At 32.9% G+C, this 23,904-nt stretch overlaps 1 protein-coding gene across 5 annotated transcripts in view; it reads left to right on the plus strand.

The window, feature by feature from the left end:
* EPHA7 (EPH receptor A7) overlaps positions 1-23,904 on the plus strand; it is a 166,963-nt gene that overhangs the window by 137,658 nt on the left and 5,401 nt on the right. The window contains exons 6-14 of one of the 5 annotated variants that reach the window (XM_027603119.2): positions 146-270; positions 3,037-3,205; positions 8,090-8,198; positions 8,853-8,908; positions 12,775-12,900; positions 13,749-13,934; positions 14,530-14,591; positions 16,335-16,544; positions 17,254-17,403. In XM_027603119.2, the coding sequence (XP_027458920.1) occupies positions 146-270; positions 3,037-3,205; positions 8,090-8,198; positions 8,853-8,908; positions 12,775-12,900; positions 13,749-13,934; positions 14,530-14,591; positions 16,335-16,544; positions 17,254-17,403 (1,193 nt within the window). Of the gene's footprint in view, positions 1-145; positions 271-3,036; positions 3,221-8,089; positions 8,199-8,852; positions 8,909-11,469; positions 12,279-12,774; positions 12,901-13,748; positions 13,935-14,529; positions 14,592-16,334; positions 16,545-17,253; positions 17,404-23,904 lie in introns of those variants that run through there. The other 4 variants (XM_035728635.1, XM_027603117.2, XM_027603118.2 and 1 more) reach the window with 4 other exon arrangements.

The following is a 23,904-nucleotide window of genomic DNA, read 5'->3' on the forward strand; positions in this document are numbered from 1 at the left end:
TTAGCTTCTGAATTGTGAGCTATGAAAAGGTGCTTTCTTTTACCTTAATGAAACTGGCACAGCATGGGACTGATCGGTTGTGACATTTGATTTGAGGCATCCAGTGAATTTTCTCATTGTTTATTGACATGTCTTGTCCAAACAGCTCCCTCGCAAGTGAGCGGAGTGATGAAGGAGAGGGTGCTTCAGCGGAGTGTCGAGCTTTCCTGGCAGGAACCAGAGCATCCCAATGGAGTCATCACCGAATATGAAATCAAGTATTACGAGAAAGTAAGTGTTAAGAACAGCTGAAATGCGCAGCCGATGTATCTCATGTCATCTTACTGCACTGTAGACTAAACTTGGTCATTATGCCAACTATTTGGAGCTGTTTTGAAATTCAGAGTTAATTTTAGCCATTTTTAATAACCATCCTCTTGCATCTCAGGCTCATCGTTATAATTATGATTTCTGTGTATTAAGTTTCTGGGTTACACAAAGGAGAATATCCCATTAGTAGTATATTTGTTCAATTTTTGATATAATAATTAGATGTAGAATGTTTTAGTACCATAGGGCCACATAGCCCAACGCATTTTTTGAAAAATGGTTCTTTTAGGATCTCTGCTTGGGCCCTTAATGGTGTCTTTTATTTATGTGGTTTCATTGATAATGATGGTGGCCTCAAATAATTTAGTAATTTGAACAAATAAAAATATTTTTCGTAATAAATAATGTAGTTTCTCCAAATTTCAGAATCAGATGATGATATCCCGCTCCTTTAAATTCCTCCCGAAATTTATTCTACCTATGTCATACTAATCATATCTACCACTTCGTCACATTCCTTTCTCCATGAAAAATAGGATGGCTAAAACCCAAGTGCTGCCCTTTAGTTTCTTCATAATGGCTGAATTTGAGTAAATAGTGATATAATTGAATGTATGAGTGCCTTTATTTCTGACCCATCTGGAGGGGGTGGGGACCCTGTTTACAAATTATTATATAGGCTCCACTTCACAGAAAGACCTGGTTCAAGGTTTGAAACAAAGAAACCATTACTATTACTAATATTAATATTAGTAATTAATAATAATGTTATTATTAATACAAGGGTTACTTATTGACTTCAGTAAGTTAGCTAAAGTGCTGTAATATATATACTTAGCCATTTTAACCATTTAGACAGAATTTCAAAATAGGAGCCAAGCTTTGGAAAATCTTGGAGGCTGAATTGATTGATTAATTTAAATGCATACAGTGCATTGGCAATAGATACATTTCTTCCCTTTGAAGAAAAAACAGTTTAAGATTAGTTTCAATGTTCAGATTAAATTTACAATATTTTTGTTTATTATTTTCATTATGAATTCATGACTTCCATGGCCAAAGTTACATTTTAAATACCTTATTTTTGTACCAGGAAATACATTTCTTGCCCCATCAAATGTGTTTCTGAGGGAATCCTTATTTTTACTCTTGGTTTTGTTATGTCTGTTTTCCAGTGAGCTCTAAGAGTTTATAGTCAGTCCCTTCTGAAATTTCATCAGATTTCAAAAGCGATGAAATACATTTTAAAAATATGTTAGGGGGTAAATGAGAGTGAAGTTTCTCACAGTGCAAGGAAATATTTTGCACATCCATAGTCTGGATTAAATTTGTTCAAATAGTTTCTTTTCTATTTTGCATGACAAAAACAGAATGTGTCTACATTTGCTGAACTTACAAATTAGGCAATTATTAGAACAGAATAATATATTGCATTGTAACATATGTAAGCATGTGATCTCTAGATATTATGCCATCTAATATCAGTTATGCCTTGTTCTTTTATTTGAGATAAGTATATATTTATAATATTAACAATTTTATAAATGATTATAATTAAGACAATCACAAATCAGCTTCACTAAATACAGTTTAAGTATAGATTTATTTAAACTTTTGCAAATACCAGTGTGAAGGTAAATCAAACAACCAGACTGACATTTTCAGATTTTAATTAATAGTTTTATTGTCATAGTTGAGCACTGCTATTTATTATAGAACAAAGAAGAAACTGTCTAAAATTGTATATTTTGATGGGTAGTTTTTATAGGTTTTTTAATAAAAAGCCCATTAGAGTCATATCAACTAAGCTTTAAATTTTTATTCATTTGGATATTGTTTTGATGGAGGTTTTCATATTCTTGAATTTTTATAATTATTTCATACTTATATAATATGATATATATAAGTATATCATATATATTTATATGATATCTATGATATGTATTTATCTATCTATATATATCTATCTAAATATATATCTATGATATATATTTCATACATATGTAATATGATAAACACATTTTTAAACTGTGCAGGCCTCAGTTTTCATGAAAAATGAGGAAAATTGAGCTAAGAGATGTTTAAAATATTGCCAAACCATAAATTATACAGTACTTTAACTTTTATATTGATAGTTTTAATTTAAAATGTTCTATTAAATATTGTTTGGTAAAAGTGGTTTTATCCTGTGAGAAATGTAGTTTTTAATGAAAGCAGTTGATATGTCAGTATGGTAGTGGTATTAGCTAAATTTCTTGATTTAATACCTTTCTCATTTTTCTCATATGGCCTTTTGCTTGCTGAATAACATTCAGGAAAAGTATTAAAAGACTACATTATGAAGGGAAGACTTCTACTAAACCATAGATTTTACAAGTGTACCCGGGTTTTGGTCAATAGGACATTTGATTATATTTATGGTTAAATAGTTCTTGCCACTGTGCCCCCTACCAACAAAGCAAAAGCTCAAAACATATAAATGGTTTAAAAAAAACATATAAATGGTTTAACAAAATTATTTCTCTTTGAAATTTATAGAACAAAGGCATGTGTTCACATTTCCATTTTATATTATCTTAGAAACAACTCAATGTTACAATATTCCACGGGGTACAATGTAGGCCTTTATAAAAACAATGCAGCAATTTGAAATAAATTGCAAGAATTGGCTGTCAGATTGCCTGGTTGCAATTACAATTAAATATTCCCTGAATATATTGTTTCTAGGATCAAAGGGAACGGACCTATTCGACAGTAAAAACCAAGTCCACTTCAGCTTCCATTAATAACCTGAAGCCAGGAACAGTGTATGTTTTCCAGATTCGGGCTTTTACTGCTGCTGGTTATGGAAATTACAGTCCCAGACTTGATGTTGCTACACTAGAGGAAGCTACAGGTAAAATGTTTGAAGGTAATTACCACCTCTGGTTTGGATTCTTATTCTCTATAACTGTCATATTTTTTCCAATATTGAGGGAGATAATTTGGTTCAAGATTATTTTTATATTTAAAGGTGAATATATATGCATAATTATGTACTTTGTAAAGGTTATACAGAATAACAATTTAAAATTTGCTGTTTTGTTTCTCAGTATTAGAATCTCGTAATTTATATCAGTCTCTTTAATACACACTGGGTTTTTGTCTTTTGGTTTTTGGTGGGTGTTTTTTGGAAAAGATGAAGCCAGAAATAGAAACAGGATTTGTTCAATTGTGTATCGACACAAGCTGTTTTTGTAGAACCCAAAACAATATTACTCTGGTTGTGTCCCTCAAAGGTGCTCCTTCACAGAAACCCCAAAATGAAGCCAGGATATATACACAGGATGGGCCAGGGAAAGATGATCTATAAAAATCTGTGTTAATTTAAGCTACCTGATTTTTTAGCAATGATTTAAAAAATTGCAGTTCAGAGAGATCTTAAAAGTTGTATTTATTTTTATCATCCCTTTTCATCTTTTATAAAATATTTCAAGCATCCTAGAGAATATATTCAAAGTATATGTGAAATATTAAGAATAATAATTAAAGGATTATCTCTGCATCAACCATTCAGCCTAAAAATTGAACATCACCAGTATCTTGAATCCCCTTTATCATTTTGTTTTGTAATTCTACAGAACATAACAACAATGCATGTCTCTATATGTACCACAAATAAGCAGATGTATGTGGGAATTCGTGTCCCAGTTTACTGTCAGAGTGCAAGCTCAGAAGAGCTTGAGTGCTATGCTGGTTGTTCTTCCATTAGCTGAGGAATCAGGGTGTGTTTCTGCATTTTGGAGTTCTTGATTTCTCCTGATGTTACTGCCCAGGCACAGGGTTCACCCAGCTGTTACCCTGTCCTCTTGCCAGTGTAGTCTTCCCACATAATTCTAAACAAAGATGAACTAAAAAATATTATGTGATTTTTCTTTCCTCAATTTTTAATAAAAAGTTTTTAAGTAAACTAAATTAGTACAATTTTTATTGGTTATTTTGACTTCAGAAAAATATTTTTATAGCTCTTTTAAAATGAGCAAATATTCTTTGATCCACAAATGCTCATTAAGTTTGCTAACCGTATTCTTCTTTCAAAATATTTTGCTGTTTTTAAATTAAGCAGTAACTCTCAGGACCTCAAATAATAAAACATACATTGAAATAAATTTGACATATAAATCATTTATATAGAATTATAGACACAGAGACATCAATTGAAAAGATTTCACATAATTTTGTGTGATAAACTTAACACCATTATTCTTTATCTTTTTAATGGAGTATTTAAGATTAAAAATGAGAACATCTAAGATCAATGGCCACAAAAAATTAAAGTGTTTTACATTAAGATTTCAACATTTGAACATTTGAGTGGTCTTGAATCAGATGTGTCCTGGTAGTTTTCAACTTAGACTGATCTCATGATATAACTTTGTGATTTCTCATATAATAAAACACCTTAAATGATGTTTTATCATAATCTAATGAATAGTTTAAACTTGTTTTACACATTAATTAGTTATCTCACATTTAACTAATCATTCTTTATCAGTTAAACCTCTAAGTTTGAAAACTTTCAAAATGATTTTGTGCATTGTGCTGACTTCATAAATTGAGAATATTGGGCCAAACTATTTTTTATTGATTCCTGAGATTCATAGATGTAATTTTCATTATTTAAAGAATTAAGCAACTACGATTCAAAGAGAGTAAGATGCAGTAGTAAACCCGAATGATCACATGAGGTGAATGTGAAAACTAGATTTTTGCATTAGAAAGAATTAGCGATTTTTATCATCATACTATTCTTTTCCACTGGATTGTAAAGTTGATGAAGGAACGATCCATATGTCTTCCTTGCTGTTGTCTCGCCAGTTCCTACTATCAGTGCTTGACACATAGAAGGCACTCAGTAAATAAGCAGGGAATGAAGACCTCGCAGTCATCAACATGGAACAGATTGCCACTATCAGTCAGTGCTACAAGACATATTCTTGGTTCACATCTCAGTTCTTCCACAACAAGTTGTGAGACTTTGCATGAGCTCATGTACCCTAATTGCTAGCATAGTAGTATCTAACTCAATGATATTCTTAATATTACCTATGTTAATGTACACAGAGTACACACAGAAAGTCTCAAGTCAGCTTTTATTATTTAGCACAGCCATTCTCAAGCTTTTGTTCTATTAAAAAAATACTGAGGATCTCCAAAGAGATTTTGATTATTTGGATTATATCTATCAATATTCACCATTAGAAATTAAAACTGAGAAAACTTTAAAATACACAAACACACATTTCATTAGCCATCAGAGTAATGATGTTTTCACATGTCATGTAACTTCTGGAAAAACTCAACTGTGCACCTGTGAGCATATGAGAGTGAGAAAAGGCAAATAACATCATATCATAGAAAATAGTTTTGACCCTCCCTGCAGATCCCCTGGAAAGCTCTTGAGGGACCCTCAGGTTTCCAGACCACCCTTTGAGAACTGCTGACTGCGCTAAGAATTAGGGTTGCGAAGCAACACACGACACAATTATGCTCTGTTTAAAGTACAGTGAAGGAGAGAGACTTGTATACAAATTCTGCCATACAATTAAGCATTGGAGTGCATGACCCAATCCTATCAGAGTGTCAGGAAACAGTGATTCACTGTGCCTCGAAGGAGGGAAAAAGTGAACATGCCACCAAAGAGAGGTTCTTTGAACAGTGTTTGAAAAGGGAAATTAAACAGATTATTCCATTGCACATATATCCTAAAATCCCCATCTCTTCAGAGTCAATACTACTGTTTTTACAATTTTAAAACCATGATGTGATGATTATGGCACTTACATGGCACTTTTAAAATTTATTACCCATGAAAGAGATGAAAATATTAACCATAAAGGTTAACTGTGGAAAGATTAAAGTGTGACCCTGACTATATATAAAAACATATAAATATTCACAAATTCTAATCATCATTCACCTGAGTTCAGTTTTCTCATTGGAGTTCTGTTTCTGATGCTAAGGCAGAACTGAGCCTAAGACAAGCAAAGAATTAGACCCATGGGACACATCGATTGAATGGAAACAATTTCTACACATACGTATATAATTTTTTCCTCCCTTATGAACAGAGCTACTCTGTTCTTTTTTCTGTCTCTCAATATCTAGATATATAGCTAGAAATATATAGGGAGAGAAATACATAGAGAGAGAGATTTTATATATATATGCATATATATATATATAAAGACAGATAAAAATTTAAAATAATCAAACCAAACCAAAAATTAATACTTGAAATCTTTTTTTGTTGTCGAATAATAATAGGCTGCAATTCAGAAATTGAAGCCTAAAAGTTTTCTTTTTCCCACCCCCCCCCCATTGTGTAATTCCCTCAAGGAGCAAATCAGCAGGTGCTTGAATTAGGGAGAGTGTATATACCTTTGTTCAGAAACTATTACACTGGAACTACTTCACTGTTTTTGGATGTAAGCTCTATCTATAGTTAGCTTAGCATAGGTATACAAAATTAAGAAAAGAGGAAAACATAGATAAATAAAGAAGGGCCCAATAGGAAAAAAACTCTATGCTGCCTATTGTGGAAAGACATACTCTGCCTACGTATAATGTACTGCCCTGGAGACCCAGTCCCTTGCCACCACCAAGGAGTAGTATTTTCCATCCTGCCTTATATTAAAGATTACACCTGTTGATTGTTTTAGCAATAAGCAAACTATATTAGTTTGACATTGTATATTAAATGATATTTGCAACTGGATCATTTGTTGGAATACACCACTGTTTTTACACTCCTTTGATTGTTTTATGAAATCTGTACTGGTATTGAAAATATAATACTCTGGGGAAAATATGACAATTATGAATTATCATATGAGTAGAACTTTACTAATTTGGAAAAATGGAAGTGAGAAGGCCATGTGACCTGATGAAGAATCGGAATCAGGGCCTGCTTTAAAGGACATATAAACACATACTGCTCCCAAAGAGACTCTCAGAAAGGTCCAACTGGGCTTGTCCTAATAAGCATAGAAGAATCACTTAGCCTTCTACAGGAAGTATCTGCAATTAGATAATGCTAAAATATTTTTTAAACTACTTCCAGGAAGTTTGCTCTTTTGTAAATAGCCTACCTCCTAGGTAATCTTAAACTCTCAAATGTGTGTATAGCATATTTTGTCAAATTAGTACAAATACTTCTGCTCATCTTTTTCCTGAATTGTGGTGCGTTACAAAATCAGGATGATTTACTATGATTCCATGATGATTTTTACTTTATATTGATAATATGCCAGATAAAGCACTTAAGAGGCTTTGAAAAATGCAGAGTATATGTTTTGTTTCCTTTTTCACATATCAGAAAAAGAGAAACAGAGATCGAATACCTTGCTGGGGAAAAAAAATGAAGGTCTAATAACGATTGTAGATCAAAGATTTCGCTCTGTTGATTCATAACTAAATTTTCAACAACTAAGCAGGGGATAGTGCTCGCTTCGGCGGCACGTATAAACTAAGCAGGGGATAGCCATTCGATAAGGCATTTTACAGGTGTCTTTTATAGCTGAGGAATATAAAATAGATGAAAGTATTGTCCTTACCATGCCCTTAAAATGCAAAAAAAATAAGCATTTATTTAAGTCTATATTATTAAAATATAATACATTTATTTAAAATTAGAGGTGAATTAAAAAGCATAGATATCTCTTATTCATAAGATTTTGTTTACCCTCTCAAGTTCTTACATGGTGTTGAGTGTTTCTGAGCCTATTTTCTCTCTTTCCAGCGACAGCCGTCTCCAGTGAACAGAATCCTGTTATTATAATTGCCGTGGTGGCTGTGGCAGGGACCATCATTTTGGTGTTCATGGTCTTTGGCTTCATCATTGGAAGAAGGTAGAACACAAATTTGTTCTAATCTTTAACACAGAATGTGTTGATTTTACAGAATTATGTCAGCCTATTACTTACTATTTAGTGTATTAGAATGTTAGAAAATAAATGCAAACACCCTTTGTCTGATATGAAATATTAAAGGTCAATAAATTTCCCTTCTCCCAAGGTCAGAATACAGTGTGAGCTTAATCATTCACTGCCTTTAGTTTAAGAGCAATGTGTGTTGTAATTTCTATTGGGTGTATTTTTATTGGTTACTTTTAGTTAGGTTTTCATCATAAATATAGGAGATAGCTGGGGAAAGATGTACGCATTTAGTTACTGGTCAGTGGAGACCATTTAGAATCCATTGTTGTCATTGTTGTTTTTCAGAGAAAAAAAAACATAAGCAAATATTCACTCACTGATAAATCTAAGTTCATGAAGCATGTTCCTTCTACATTATCTCACACAAAGACTTTATATTCTATACATTTTTTAATCATATGAGTTACTACATTACTATCAATGAGTTCGTAACTATGGACAGGAATTTTTTGCATTTTGTTTATTGCTCTAACTAGCATGTTGTCAAAGAATTAAGGTATGTTGTATTGAATTTTAAATATATAAAGTAAGATCACTGAGATCATCAAAAGTCTGATTTTTTTCTAGGCATTGTGGTTATAGCAAAGCTGACCAAGAAGGGGATGAAGAGCTTTACTTTCATTGTAAGTGTTTGGCTTTTCTTTATTATTATGTACCCCAATTAATACAGACACCTGGTTGTTAGCATTGGCATGAATAAATTCCTAATGTCTCATGCTTGAAAGTACTTAATGAGGTCAAAATGTTGCTTTAAAGCATTTGAACAAGATATTTAGAATGAAAATCATATGATGTGAATTTTAAAAACATAAAATAGATTGAGAAATGTAATCTCTCACAAGAAATTTTAATACTACTGCAGGATATTTAGCTGTTTTTATGTCACGATTTTTCTTTTTGCAAACTTTGCCCCAGTGTTTCATACCATTCTAACAAAAATCCATTACAAGTTGCATGGCCTGTATTCTAGCTAAGGAATTCATTTAGAAGTAGAAGGGCAGAGCCTTGTTTTCCCACCCAATGAGTGATGCTACCATGAAAGACAAAGCTATGGAGCCTCTTTCTCTTCAGCTACTATACATTGTCTGTCGGATAGATAGTTCCCTGATATCAATTTCATAATAATAGGATTCAACCCTCCACTGTTTTTCTGTGGATTTGGGTTACCTGATTCTTAAAAGTTGATTTTAGAAATCATATTCAGAAGATATCTTTGGAAACCATAGAAAATAGATGCCCCTCTGCATTAATCTTATCCCTGTTGCAATGTGGATGGCCAGGAAAAAAACTGAGAGCTATGCAAATAAATGTTATTACTTCATATAGCCAAAGTAAAAACCTCACGATCATATGATTTGAGTTCAGACGTTTAATGATGTTCTTATCCAAACCCATTGTTTTTATTGTTAATCCTTAAAAATATTAAAAAACAATTGTATTTATTATTTTTCTTGGTAGCATAATCTTTGCTAAAGTTTCTCATGGATAGATAGATTTCTAAGAATTGACCTAAGAATTACATCAATCATTGTGTTATTTATCAAATTACTTTGTCAGTATCTAAGAAGATATTCTCATGTACCCATCCGAAAGTCACAAAACTGTATAAACATCAATCAAGAAAATGTGTGGTTTAAAGACACAAATTGTGAGCACTGTTATTATCTTTACTATTATTATCAGTGATGAGATACACAGAAAAAATGGAGGTGACATTTTTTTCTCTTTCACAACATGAGAGAGTATTTGTAAAACTTTCCCAACGGGAAGGAGCAAATCGAAACTTGAATGCCTAAACTTTTATATCTAGTTTAAAATGTATCTAGACGAGTAACCTCTAGTTCCTAAAATGCCCAATTCTACCCATTTTGTGAATAATTTGATGACAGAATCATTTAATTTTACCTTCATCAGTATGTCACTTTTCTTTCCTTTACTGAATATATCTGAGACATCCCCAAATTATCAAATACGTTTTAGCTTATTTGCTTTTAGCTTTCAGGTTAATGCAGAAGGTAAATTGAACATGGCTTATCTAAAACATGTTGTATAGCCTTATGCTAAATTGTCATCACTCAGTTTTAATATTTTGATGCCATTTGCTTTTTTTACATTTGACATCAAGTTTGTAGTCAGAGAAAAATAGAGCTGCATGTCTTACTTGCTGACATAGACAAGATAAATTTGATATATAAAAACAGTTTTCATCTCCAGAACAAAATATCAATGGTGGTTTTAAGATACTTAACACTCATGAGAAATGTAAATGAGATATTAAAACACAAAAAAGCTCGTACTCTTAAGAGAAGCAACAAACCAGACTATTCAGAAATTGTTAATGTTTTCCTTATTTTAAAACATCCATTTTTAAATGAATAATGAAAAACTAAAGTGCACTTAACAATATCTATCTTGGTAAATGCTTGATATTTTCGAATCACCTTTTTTACAGAGATATCTTTTCTTGTCATTTGATGAGTACCAGGCATTTTATTTGATTTTCATAGCTGTATCTACAATACGTAAAGTACAAAGCTATGGTCACCAGCTATTTACAAGTTGGTGTCCTTTTATTTTGTTAGTACACAGACAATTTTCTTAGGTGCTAAGACACCAGATTGAATTTTTACAGAAACATGAAGGCAACCATTTAACTAGCTTTTAGAGCACTGCATTTAATAGAATGTCCAGTCATTTGTATCAGGCGCCCTCAACTCTCCATGGCCCCAAGTGCTACATTTAAAGACATAAACACAATGGAGAAGTTTAGTGAAGCAATTCCAATTTACATTTTGTTTCCTCCTACCATTTCTTCTAACAATGTCTTTGAATGCAAGCTGGGCAGTATTTCATGTTTTTATGCCAAAATTGCTCTGGCCTGTCAAAATGTTTTATGACAGCTCGAATAAAGAACCATCAGAGACCCATTTGAGATGCAGAAGGTTACCTCCAATCTAGCTCCCTTATCACAAAACAAAACCAAAAAAACAATGAGAGAAAGAAAGAGAATAAACAGGGAGAAGATGGCTCATTCTCCATCTGCCTGCCAATCTAGGAGGTTAACCTATTGTTTTCTTCCCTTCTCTCTTTTTCTCTTCCCCCTCTTCCCTCTGCTCCTTCTTCTCTCTTTTCTCTTTCTATCCCCTCTCTCTTTTCTTCTTGTGTTTTTTTTTTTCATGTTCAGCTTTAGTAACAAATGAGCATCTGTCAGTTTTATAAACTGCAACAATAATTGTTTAAGACAATCAATTTTGGATAAACAATCAACTACAGCAGAATAAATCAAGATTTTTTAATCCCATTTTCTTTAGACATTCTGCTTCTTTTTGTTTGTTATGTGTTTATTTTTTAAAATATAATTTTAACTTAATGTGATGACATAAGCACAGTTAGGCTGCAGTGTAATACATGAAGAAATATATTGTTCTCAAAATAGTAAGATTTAATGAAAAGATTGTTCAGTGGCTTTGTTAAAAACAATAAAGTTTTTTTGAGGATATAGTGTAATTCTTTTATTGCATTAATATAACCAAATATATGCCTATCTATCTTATCTTTGTCTTTAACCAAATGATTAGATTTGGAATACATTATTGTAATGAATTTGATTTAAAGTTGACTTAGCATTATCTGTTACCTGCATGCTTCTGGGTGCATTTTAAGAAGATTTTAACTTTTAAAATGATTCTGTGTTGTTTGAATTTTGACTACCTTTTCTGAGGCATATTGGCTACCTCCTTCCAGAGCCTTATAATTGAAAGTTCATATAAACCATTCCTCTTTCAAATTGCTGTCATACATGGTTAGCAGATCCCAGGAATATTGTAAATTTTCTAACTTTACTCTGCATTTTGTACATCTGGCCTCTACTGCCCTTCAAGGTGAAGATGAAACTGTGTCTTTAGTAAATTTCTCTCTGATTCTGTGACAGTGGTCCCTCACATCTTGTACTAATTTTATGTATATGTCAACGGTGGTTGGTCTTTAAGAAAATAAATCAAAAGAATAAGTAAGATGTCTAAATGTTTTTAATATTGCTGTCAGTGTAGTAGGCTACCTGTAAATGAAATGTCTTCTTTTCCCAGTGTATTAATTTGATTGATTGACTGACTGGTAGATTTACAAATGTGTTTCGAAGTCCATTACAAACCTCAATATGGCTTGAACTATGCCACGATAGCAGTGAATTTAATTAAACCTCCAGTCTGATAAGAGTCATGTCAGAGAATTTTGGTGATGTCTTTTGTTGATTTACTGGAAAAGCAATTCAGTTAGTAACCTATGAGCTGGATCCTATGTTACCTATAGAAGCTTGCAGATAATACCCATACGCCAACAGACTGAAGTAGTCTGTTAAAACTGCTGTGACTCAGGTGATGTGGAAGCAAGTTCACTGTTCCAAGGAGCACTCTGCATAATGAAATTCCTGGGCTGACTGCACAATAAGTGCTTTGCTTCATCACAGTCATGCTTTCTTACATCATTACAGTTAAATTTCCAGGCACCAAAACCTACATTGACCCTGAAACCTATGAGGACCCAAATAGAGCTGTCCATCAATTCGCCAAGGAGCTAGATGCCTCCTGTATTAAAATTGAGCGTGTGATTGGTGCAGGTAAGGCTGTTGTAGCTTCCTTGTTCAGCTGTTCCATTTAGCCAGGATCGAAAGTCATACATCATAATGACAGGCAAATAATTATACCTCAAGTATAGAACTTTTGCATTTACCTGAACTGTTGGAAGCAATGAGGCTGTACTTGTTTATGAGAGCTCAAGAAAAAAAAAAGTGAAAAAGAAGCGAATGGCACAGAAAACCTGTGTATCTTTTGTCTTCTCTTGGATTTTTAAGATATCATTCTACTACTTCATAATAGTTCTGGCCTGTTGTTTAGGAAATGACTTAGTATTTTTTTTTTAATTAGAATGTTCCAGAATTTTGCTGGAATATACATTTCCTCTTACTTGATTTACCATCTTCTTGCTGGGCTTTCATTTTTATCTTTTTTTCATGTATTTGTAGGTATCAGTTAGCCATTTCATTCCATGCAAAAAACTAATATGTTACTTATTTAAAAGGAATATTATTTCCTACGTATAAAACATATTTTCATAGTAACTATACATGTTGGATCCAACTCCCTTAAGTTTAGCAGTCCGGGTGCATATGAATTCCAGACTTTTAAATCTTTAAAAAAATATTTGCTTCTCAAACAGTAAAAACAATAGCAATATTCAGAGTTTGCAACTGTGTCCTTCTGCTTTAATCACCAGTGTACATTATATACTGTACTTCAAATCTAAATGTTCGTTTCTTAAAAAGTTTGTGTTAATCCAGTTAAAAAATAGTAGTTGGCATAACAGATAGTTTAGCAAAGCTTAACAGTATTTTTAGAATTATGCATTTACTTTGCAAGAAGAAATATTTTTGAAATTAAAATGCACTTGCCTGTTCTATTACTTCAGGAGAATTTGGAGAAGTCTGCAGTGGTCGTTTGAAACTTCCAGGGAAAAGAGATGTTGCAGTAGCCATAAAAACCCTCAAAGTTGGTTACACAGAAAAACAAAGGAGAGACTTTTTATGTGAAGCAAGCATCATGGGGCAGTTTGACCACCCAAATGTTGTCCATTTGGAAGGGGTGGTTACAAGAGGTAGATATTGATATCTTTCGTTTGTCACGTGGACTGTCAGAAATTAGTGTTATTTTGTACCTAAACAAAAAAACAAGTCATGAATATATTGCATATTCTAAACGAATGTTTTTTCTTGGTATATAATGGACTACTTCTTCTTTTATGTTACTACCACTGAAAGAAATCAGGATAAATGAAGGAAGGATGAGAATCAAAGAATAAATCTGATAGACAGATGGAGTGACTGATATTTTCATTCAGCTTCAATAGCCATAAAAGTGATACACTTTAGTCTTTACACTTTATATCAAGTGTCATTTTTTCTGAGTTTCGTTCAGAGAGGAGTCAGAAGAACACACTGACTTGGTTATTTAATTTTGTGAATCATAACTGTCTTCCAAACAGACTTCCAAGCAGACTGAGTTTAGCGGCTGCACTGGGGACATTAGAAACACTCACAGCTCACCCATTCAGCCTTTCAGAAGAGCGCCACATATTTTATCAAGGATGAGAATGGGAATAAGCCTGAAGTTTAGGTTATGGTTCCTGAAGCAATGCTTTTTTTCTTGTATGTATATCTATATGTGTGTGTGTATTTTTTTTTTAATTTTAGGGAAACCAGTCATGATAGTAATAGAATTCATGGAAAATGGAGCCCTTGATGCATTTCTCAGGGTAAGTAACAAAATTATCCTCTCGTTCTAAATATACTATTCATACTACCAGTATAATTATTTGATTTTTTTACAGTATAAAATGTAAGCGTTATAAACTTTAACAAATCAGAAAATTGCCTTTAAAAAGGCAGATTAGATTAAAGATCAGAGTCCTACTCTGGATTGAACTAGAATCCTTTTGAGCACGTAAGTGATACATTGTGATTTAAACAATAGTACTCATTAATACAGTCTCTCAAGCACAGAGGATACCTACCAGAAGCCCTTTAATCTGAATACATGTTGTAGAGTAACATTTTACTTTTTCAGTACAAAGAGGTAATACAGAGAAGACTACAAAGTGAGATAACCATTCAATATCAGCATGACGATCCCAATTCTGCTCTGTGGAACCATTTCTGTCATATTCTATGTGAACACTGAACGTAAAAGATAGAATTACTAACATTTTGCAAATTAATAATATGTGATTATTTTTGTAATAAATTCTAAATATGTAAACATACATATTTTTGCTCTGAGACTTTTCACCTAAGACTATAAACACATGTTAACATTTTTCCAAATGGCCAGGAGAAAATAGTCTAACGAATAAGAGAACATGCGGTTTTATCATATGTAATCTGGAATGATACATTCAACTTAAATTATAAACAATCAGAAGATTTAGAGAAATTTTTATTTCTGTATCTTTATGATATGCATAACTATCAATTCTTTGGAATAAAGCATCATCTAGCAAGTTTATCAACTCCAACCAATATCATCATGCAACATATTTACAATTCAGTTGGAGAAATCTGTGAATTAAAAATGGCTTGGAGGAGTTTCTGGGTGGCTCAGTCGGTTAAGCATCGGCCTTCGGCTCGGGTCATGATCCCAGGGTCCTGGGATCCAGCCCCACATCGGGCTCTCTGCTCATCGGGGAGCCAGCTTCTCCCTCTCCCTCTGCCTGCCACTCTGCCTACTTGTGCTCTCTTTCTCTGTCACATAAATAAATAAAATCATAAAAAAAAAATGGCTTAGAAATAGATGGTGGCCAATCTGGTTGCAAAGAGCTCTCGATCCCATTTGCTAGTGCATCTGTTTTAGAGAATCTTTTTTGCAAGTAATGTTCCCACCAACAGCAAAACAAGGAAAAATACAAAATGAGAACAAAGTCAGCCAGGATAACCATTTTCTACTTCTTAGTTTTTCTTCATCTTCAATCAAAAACTTTCTCCTTTCCCTTTTTTATCATTTGGAGAAAAAAAATCTTAATATATGTGTCTTCATCCCTTTATATACTTGTAGATTATTTATATAATTTTTAGCAGGTGGAAAAAAACACATAGTTGTCAGGGATAATATTTTCAGACATTCCATTCCCTAACTCTGACTCAAAAATCAGTGTATACTTTTGGATCTGTCAGGGATAATATTTTCAGATATTCCATTCCCTAACTTTGACTCAAAAATCAGTGTATACTTTTGGATCTGCATAACCTGACACTATTTTTAATCAATACGAGTAACATATCAATCTAAATCACTAAATGATTACCAAAACTCTGTTTTGTATTATTTGAAGGTCAGTTGAATCAGCATCTGTTTTGTTTTTCACAAATGTCTGTATTATATAGAAAATTAGTTAATAATTCCTATTATACTATGGTAAATGACTAGTGTGCAGAGAGTTTTCATGGCAATTTTTTCCCCTTTGAAAGTACAGTAAAGGACTTTTATTCTTGTCTTCCTGTAGAAACACGATGGGCAATTTACCGTCATTCAGTTAGTAGGAATGCTGAGAGGAATTGCTGCTGGAATGAGATATTTGGCTGACATGGGATACGTTCACAGGGACCTTGCAGCTCGCAATATTCTTGTCAACAGCAATCTTGTTTGTAAAGTGTCAGATTTTGGCCTGTCCCGGGTTATAGAGGATGATCCAGAAGCTGTCTATACGACAACTGTAAGAAAAAGTCTCTTACCGCAACTCTTTGTCTTCCTAAGGTTTTCCTACCAAGAAAGCAGGACTTAATATGAAACTAAACAGTAGAAAAGAGGGAAATTGATCTCAGATTTTTGTTGTTGCTGTTTTTTTTCCTTTTAGAAGAATCATTGCTGCTTTTCCACTCTACGTATAGACTAAGAGAAGAAGTAAGATAAAAACGGCAACATGCTTGTCTTATATCAGGGTGTTCATATACATTATATACAGTTTTATACAATAACATCTCGTTGCAAGCTCTCATAATTGTAGCAGAGAAATATAATCCCATTTTAAATAAAGATTTTAAAAGAATATTAACTATGCTAATTCTTACAACTTTTGTGAGATTGGAAAAAAAGGAAAATATATGAGGATTTAGTTAAATTCCCCATATTTCATTCTATTTTCATAGTTATGTTGCCTAATTTGTCATTGTCTTTTGGCTAGACTCTTGCCCTAAGACCACCTAAAGGCCCGTTAAATTGAGTTGCCTTAAAAATGAAAACTTGTAATGGCATTTTAAAAACAGATTAGTAGGTTTAAATACACTTAGATTCAAGATGGATAGATGGATACTGCTGAATTGCTAACCAAATATACAAGTGTTTAACGGTAGCTTTATAGTTCTGCTATAAATGATTTAGAAGTTATTATGCATATTTAAAATTCCAATTTCTTTTTATAACAGGGTGGAAAAATTCCAGTAAGGTGGACAGCACCTGAAGCCATCCAATACCGGAAATTTACATCAGCCAGTGATGTATGGAGCTACGGAATAGTCATGTGGGAAGTTATGTCTTATGGAGAAAGACCTTATTGGGACATGTCAAATCAAGATGTAGGTGTTACGCTAGTTAAACAAAAAGGGATTTCATATATTAATACCCATTGTTATTGGAACATGTAGGTAATGGCTCATAAGAAGAAACTTTTATAGAATTAGAAAAATATGATTGCTGAGTTTTCACAGTTATTCCCACAAAAATTACCATAAATTAGTGGTTCAATTAATTTCATTTTGAAGAACTGCTTTTTCTTCTTTTTCTCTTAAATCCTCTCGATGTAATAGAAGCATTCAAAAGGTATGTCCTCCTAGTAAAGATAATGATGCAATGATGCTGTGCTTGCACCGCTGTAGTGGGAAAGTCACATGAGTTAAAGAATCATTTGCAGAGAGGAGGGGAAGGAAGGCTGTGCTTTATTTTGTCTTCGAAGCTTATCTTTCTTTTTCTTTTAATGTCCTGGGTTTAAATTATCTATTGTTGGTTGATTTGATTGAATTTTAATTTCATGAGACAAACTAGATGTTATGATCAGTATTGGTAAGGGTTTCATAGTGATATTTTAGAATGTAATCACAATGGGAGTACGTTTGGAAACTCCTAAAAAATTAGCACTTAATTAAATATGCATCTTGATACACACTAAGGCATAAGACATGCTATTAACCTTTGAGAAAAGAAGTTGAGGGTAGTTCTTGGGAGCATACATCTCACACCCCAAGAGACCATTTATGAAATAATATAGCATAAGTGCAAGTGAATATTTGCCTCTGTTAGGTTGAATTTTATGAAATTGGCATTCGTGTAGGTCAGAAACTTTCAAATACTGGCAGATTCATACAGTTCAACTTACTGAAAATGTGAGTGAAATTTAGATAAAAGTAGAGCAAGTGTAAAACCTAGGAAGGTACCCTGGATTTGAACTGGAAATCTGAGAAGATTTTGGTTCATAACTAATAAGAAAATTTTCCAAGGGGACACGTTGAACAGTCCAGAAGCAAAAGCTTAGCAAAGTGTGTAGAGACAAACCAAATAGACTCCCTATCCTAAAACAGAGATGTTCACATTGGTAGTGATTTGATATGCAGATTAAGTTGGGGCAAATTGATGAAAGGCTTTATGAAGGAGTTTGGAAATGGTACAAATGCATGTTCTTGACGAGTAAAGAAGTAAGTGGTGCTTGAGGAAAGTCAGTATTGCCATTTAAAAGAATGTGACCAGGAAACTGGCATAGTGAATTCTTGAAGTATTATAAACTATGGACAGCAATAGAAGCTGACTAAAGTTAAAAATTGAGTTATTTTTAAAAAAGAGGTCACAAACATTGTTATATAAAATCAGTATTTGAGGTTTATTTTTAGATTTTACCGTATCAAATTCCTAAAACTTGTAAATAGTTATTTTTTGACAACTAAAGTCAGATGGTTTGTTTGGTAAGGTTGAACAAGTTTCTGAATTAGTTGAAAAGCTCAGAACCTGAAGAGGTGGAGCTTTTAAGTCATCTAAATGTTTTGGTGCTTTGAACTGAGAGGGGACATGAAACTCTTTTGTTTTTTTGTTTTCGGTTTTTGTTTTTCAAAGATAAAAGTCTAAATGATGCATCCGTTTGGCAGAGGCAAAGTTGTTAATATTTGACAGGACTCAGTGTCAAGGATTCCATGGACCGTCAAAATGTGGGCAAACAAATCCTTGGGGCAGAGAAAGAGAAATATTTACATTCCCTAGACACTCACTAGAGTTTCATTTCTTTTGACACCTTCCTTCTGTACTAGATTCAAACATAAAGGGAATGACAGGAATATAAGATGACTTAAATTCAATGTTCACTGAACTTCCAAAAAACAAGTAATAGAAATGGTTAAGAAGAAAAAACGTCTTCAATTTTAATTTTTAGAATTCCTTAAATATTGTTTTTCCTGAAAGTGAAATGTCAAAAATATATAATTAGCATATCAAGAATTAATAAATATTTTTACTGATCAAATGAAATTATGTCTACAAGGACGTTTACTTCTGACCTAGAATGTTTAGCACTATCTTTCTTCTTTTTTGTAATTTTGAAGGTTTGTATTATAAATTCAGACACAATTTTCTATAATGGAAAGAGATTACCTACACAGTTGTTTTTATGGTGAAATTTATATTAATATTCTTCTTATAGGATAATACTTATTATTTTATACTTACGTCGTTAAAGTGCTATTTGAGCAATTACATGTTTAAGTTTCAAAATGCAAATGGTGAAAAAAATGAGTAATTCAAAATAATGAATTTCATTCTGGCAAGAAATTCTCTAGATAAAAGCTTCTTTACTTGAAGTCTCTGGTAGGAATTCATGGAGAGACTTAAGAGTTTCTGACAACCTCCGATGCATATGGAAATCTTGTGCGTGTGCGAATAGATTGTGTTTTCTGGGAAGTTTGCTTTCAACAGATCTAACCAGATATTATTATTTTTTAATTAGTTTAGATTGATTTATTAAGTGAATTAATTAACTTTATGTTGATCAGATTTATTTGCTAGGAATTTGTCAGGGATTTTAGAAAGCCTTCACATTTCAAGTGCCTTGGATTTTAAGACTTTCTTAAGACACCGTGAGAAACGTGTAAATTGATGGTTATCTTGATAAGCAAGTCCACAAAATTCCAGGCTGATGCTGAATAAAGGGAGGTTTCTGTGATCACTCTGAACAGACCAAGTGTATTATAGAAGTCAGTGAGGTAGATAGTTTCCAGAAGGCTTCATTTGCATCCTAGGCAGGGCAGTGAGCCAGAAAAACTTGGGAAAAGATAGTATGCATGTGTCTGATGATACCCACATCCAAACAGGTTATCGCTTGATTAACACTTGAACGGATTCTTGATGTATTTTCATGTACGTATAACTTTCTTGAATTTTCACTGCAATGGGGAGCAGTTAGAATTTAGTTATTTGCTATTAAAATTGAGGGTGAGCTTCCCAATAAATTTCTAATTTTCTTTCTTCTTTTTTTTTTTTTTTTTCTTAAAAATCTGCAGATGTTTGGCTCTTTCTGTAATGGCCTTTCAAAGAAAAATCTTTATGTATGTAAATTCAGTCAAACATAATAAATATTACAGAAATTGAAAATACTCAGCATTCACAGTAGCTATTTTTAATTAAATGTGTCTTAATTAGGTCAAATAAAACTTTTACCCTCAAATTTTGAAATTTTGAAATTCTTTATATAGATTATATTTTTTCTATTTATAGTGCTCAACAAAGTCATTTCTTCTCACTTTAAGCTAGACCAATAAATTGTTAGTTTAACTGGCAGGTAGTCATAAGGATGATAAAAACAAATTTCCATAAAGTTAAGTTATTAAAATGGTTCACTAAAGGACATTTTAAGAGCTTCAAAAATATAATACACTTTAACTAAATTTAACCTCAGTTAAATTGTGAGCCCTGGTTTTTTTTTCCCCCTTTTAAAAGCCACCACTGGTTTATGACTTTGTATTTTTTATATTATGATAGAAACAAAATTGTGATTTTTTTGGGGGGGGTAAAACTTTGCCATAATCCCATATATGTGGTCCAAAATATTTAATTGCATAAAATGTGGGTTATATATTATTGTGAGGTTAATAGAATGGAAATGAGCATAAGCAAAGAGCAGAAGTCAATCATGTTAGATCCCATTTTGAGTTATTACAGGCCCATTATCATGGGGTCTTTCTGTATTTCTTTTTCTTTTAATTACAATGATCATACTATAATAATACTCAAACACTGCAGCAAGCAACTCTTGTTTTTATTTCTAAGTATTTCTTTACAGTATATACCAAAGAAGTGCCTCCTCTATAAATGTCATTTACCAAAATCACTTCCTATTAATCTGGGACCTATCTAGAATTAGAAATTGCTTAACGTTTTTCTGTTTTCTTTCACTTTTATTAGAATATTAAGGCTAGATCTGGATGGGCAGATCCCTGTCCAAGGGGTTTCTGGTAGTTTCGAAGAAGTTGTCTTAAATGAATTTTGTGAATAATTACATAATGCTCTAAGAAGTGTAGGTTCAATCGTTTTACCTGTGTGCCTTGTTGTTTCCAAGAATGTATAACTATTTGCAGAAAGTACTTTTTACATTCCCAATTGGAAATAAAATGCAGCTAACCAAATAAAAACTATCTAGATTCAGTTTGTGCCTGAATCATCCCCCATCGGCAGGTTTACCCTCAGAGGGTATGTATGCCTTGGATTATGCTGACCTGTGCTCTATAGAAGCTGAAGGTTCCCCGCAATTCTCTCTAGTGCTCCTAGAGGTAGGTGCATGATTCCTAATGGGAAATTTAGGGTCCCAAATTCCATTCCCAATCCAGAGAGTCTCTTATTTTAAATGCTGTCCTTAGCTGCTCTTCCTTAAAAAAATTGTAAACCCACTGTATCTTTGAAAGCCAGAAGTTTAATTTTGTGCTGAGGTAAATGTTTCCCTGCTGTAATCATAAGAATCATGAAATTCCTATAATGCAATAGGACAAACCGCAGAGGGTTCATTAACTCATTCCTGTAAGATCTTTTAATGGTACTATGTTCATTGGCACAAAGACTTAAGAATATATTGTGTTCAGTGATGAAGAATTCTAAATGTTTTTATGAAGGCTTGGAGAGCTGCTGAAGAGTATTAATGTCAGGAGGATCATGATAAGATTTAGATTGACATTTTATATTTTTATTTTAATTTTTAAGTAATCGCTACACCCAACGTGGGTCTCGAATTTATAACCCCGAGATCAAGAGTCTCATGCTCCACTGATTGAGCCATCCAGGCACCCCTAGATTTGCATTTTTCAAGATTATTTACAGGGCAAGAAAAATGGAAAGATCACTCTATGTGCACTGTTCCTTTCTGGACATCTGAAGACAAACTACAAGCAGGGACATTAGTTAGAAGGTGGTTTAAAATAAGGACTGCACTGATGTTATGAGGATGGGAGTGGAGAGTCCTGTCAAATCAGAAAGATACTGCTTATGTTCAAATACAAGCAACCTCAAATATAAAGAATGCCACTCTTTTCCCAGTTAAAAAAAATGCCTCCCGATTGTTTATTATTGGTCATTTTGAATATATAAATTTTTAGAAGTTGTCGATTTATTTATTCACAACTTAAGCCACTGTTTAAATAACTTAACCTAGCTTTCCAAAGTACAAGTAAACTGATGTGTAGGATGTACAATGTAGTAATCAGGGGTAAATTTTCAGCTGAGGATTTTATCTTACAGTACTTTTCAAAATTTACTATAATTAAGTTAATCTATTTACCTTTTAAATTTTATCAATTTGCATATGTAGATTTTTCTTATATGAAGAATTTTCTGTAAAAATTGTTGATGCCAGCTACTATATTCATCCCAATAGGCAACTTTTTACATTTCGATGTGCTATTCTTGAATGTCAACAGGCATCTTAGGGATATGTTTCCCTACAAATATTAAGTTAATCAACATTTCTTAAAGCCCACTTTTTGCCTACATTTGGCTTTATTTTCTTCAAAAATTCAAGGTCACCTCTGTTTTTTTCCAGTCTTTTTTTTTACATTTCTACTGCCATTTTATGTCAGTCAGTATCAAAAAGGCTTTGTTAATCCCCCTGATGTTAATGTTTTACAAGTCCTTGTTTGTGTTGCTTGCCATCTTAATTATTTTCCTGTGCTTCTCCGATTTGTAGCAATTTCTGGTTTTTAAGATCTATTTTTGCTTTCCATATAAATAAAAAGAAACAAGTCTGAGTAAGTAGCTTTCAGACTTTTTTGATTGCCATGTACCCATGTCTTTGGAGACTTATTTTTCATGAACATGCAAAGTTATTGATGCAGTGTCTCAGGCTGCTATTAGATATAAATAGAAAGTGATGTGCTGCTAAAACTTGAACCAGCACTCTGAGTGGGAAAGCCCTAATTTCTAACCTTCCCCAATTTCCGGGTGTAACCTTTTCCGTGGCCCCTTCTGTAGTCTGAAAGCTACTTACTCAGACTTGTTTCTTTTTATTTATATGGAAAGCAAAAATAGATCTTAAAAACCAGAAATTGCTACAAATCGGAGAAGCACAGGAAATATAATTAAGATGGTAAGCAACACAAATAAGGACTTGTAAAACATTAACATCAGGGGGATTAACAAATCCTCTTTGATACTGACTGACATAAAATGGCAGTAGAAATGTAAAAAAAAAAAAAAAGACTGAAAAAAACAGAGGTAACCTTGAATTTTTGAAGAAAATAAAGCCAAATGTAGGCAAAAAGTTGGCTTTAAGAAATGTTGATTAACTTAATATTTGTAGGGAAACATATCCCTAAGATGCCTGTTGACATTCAAGAATAGCACATCGAAATGTAAAAAGTTGCCTATTGGGATGAATATAGTAGCTGGCATCAAGGCTGATTTCAGTCGGCCAGTGTGAGGTCACTAAACTTGGAGTTGGAAAGTAGTACAGTCACTTTCCTGTATACTACTCGTTCCAGCACACCACTATATATTATAATCCTATACATTTCCTAAGTAGTTAGGCTCCATATTATTTAAAATAATAGTGTGCTTGG

Source organism: Zalophus californianus, chromosome 7 (assembly GCF_009762305.2).
Source record: "Zalophus californianus isolate mZalCal1 chromosome 7, mZalCal1.pri.v2, whole genome shotgun sequence".
Classification (NCBI taxonomy): Eukaryota; Metazoa; Chordata; class Mammalia; order Carnivora; family Otariidae; genus Zalophus; species Zalophus californianus.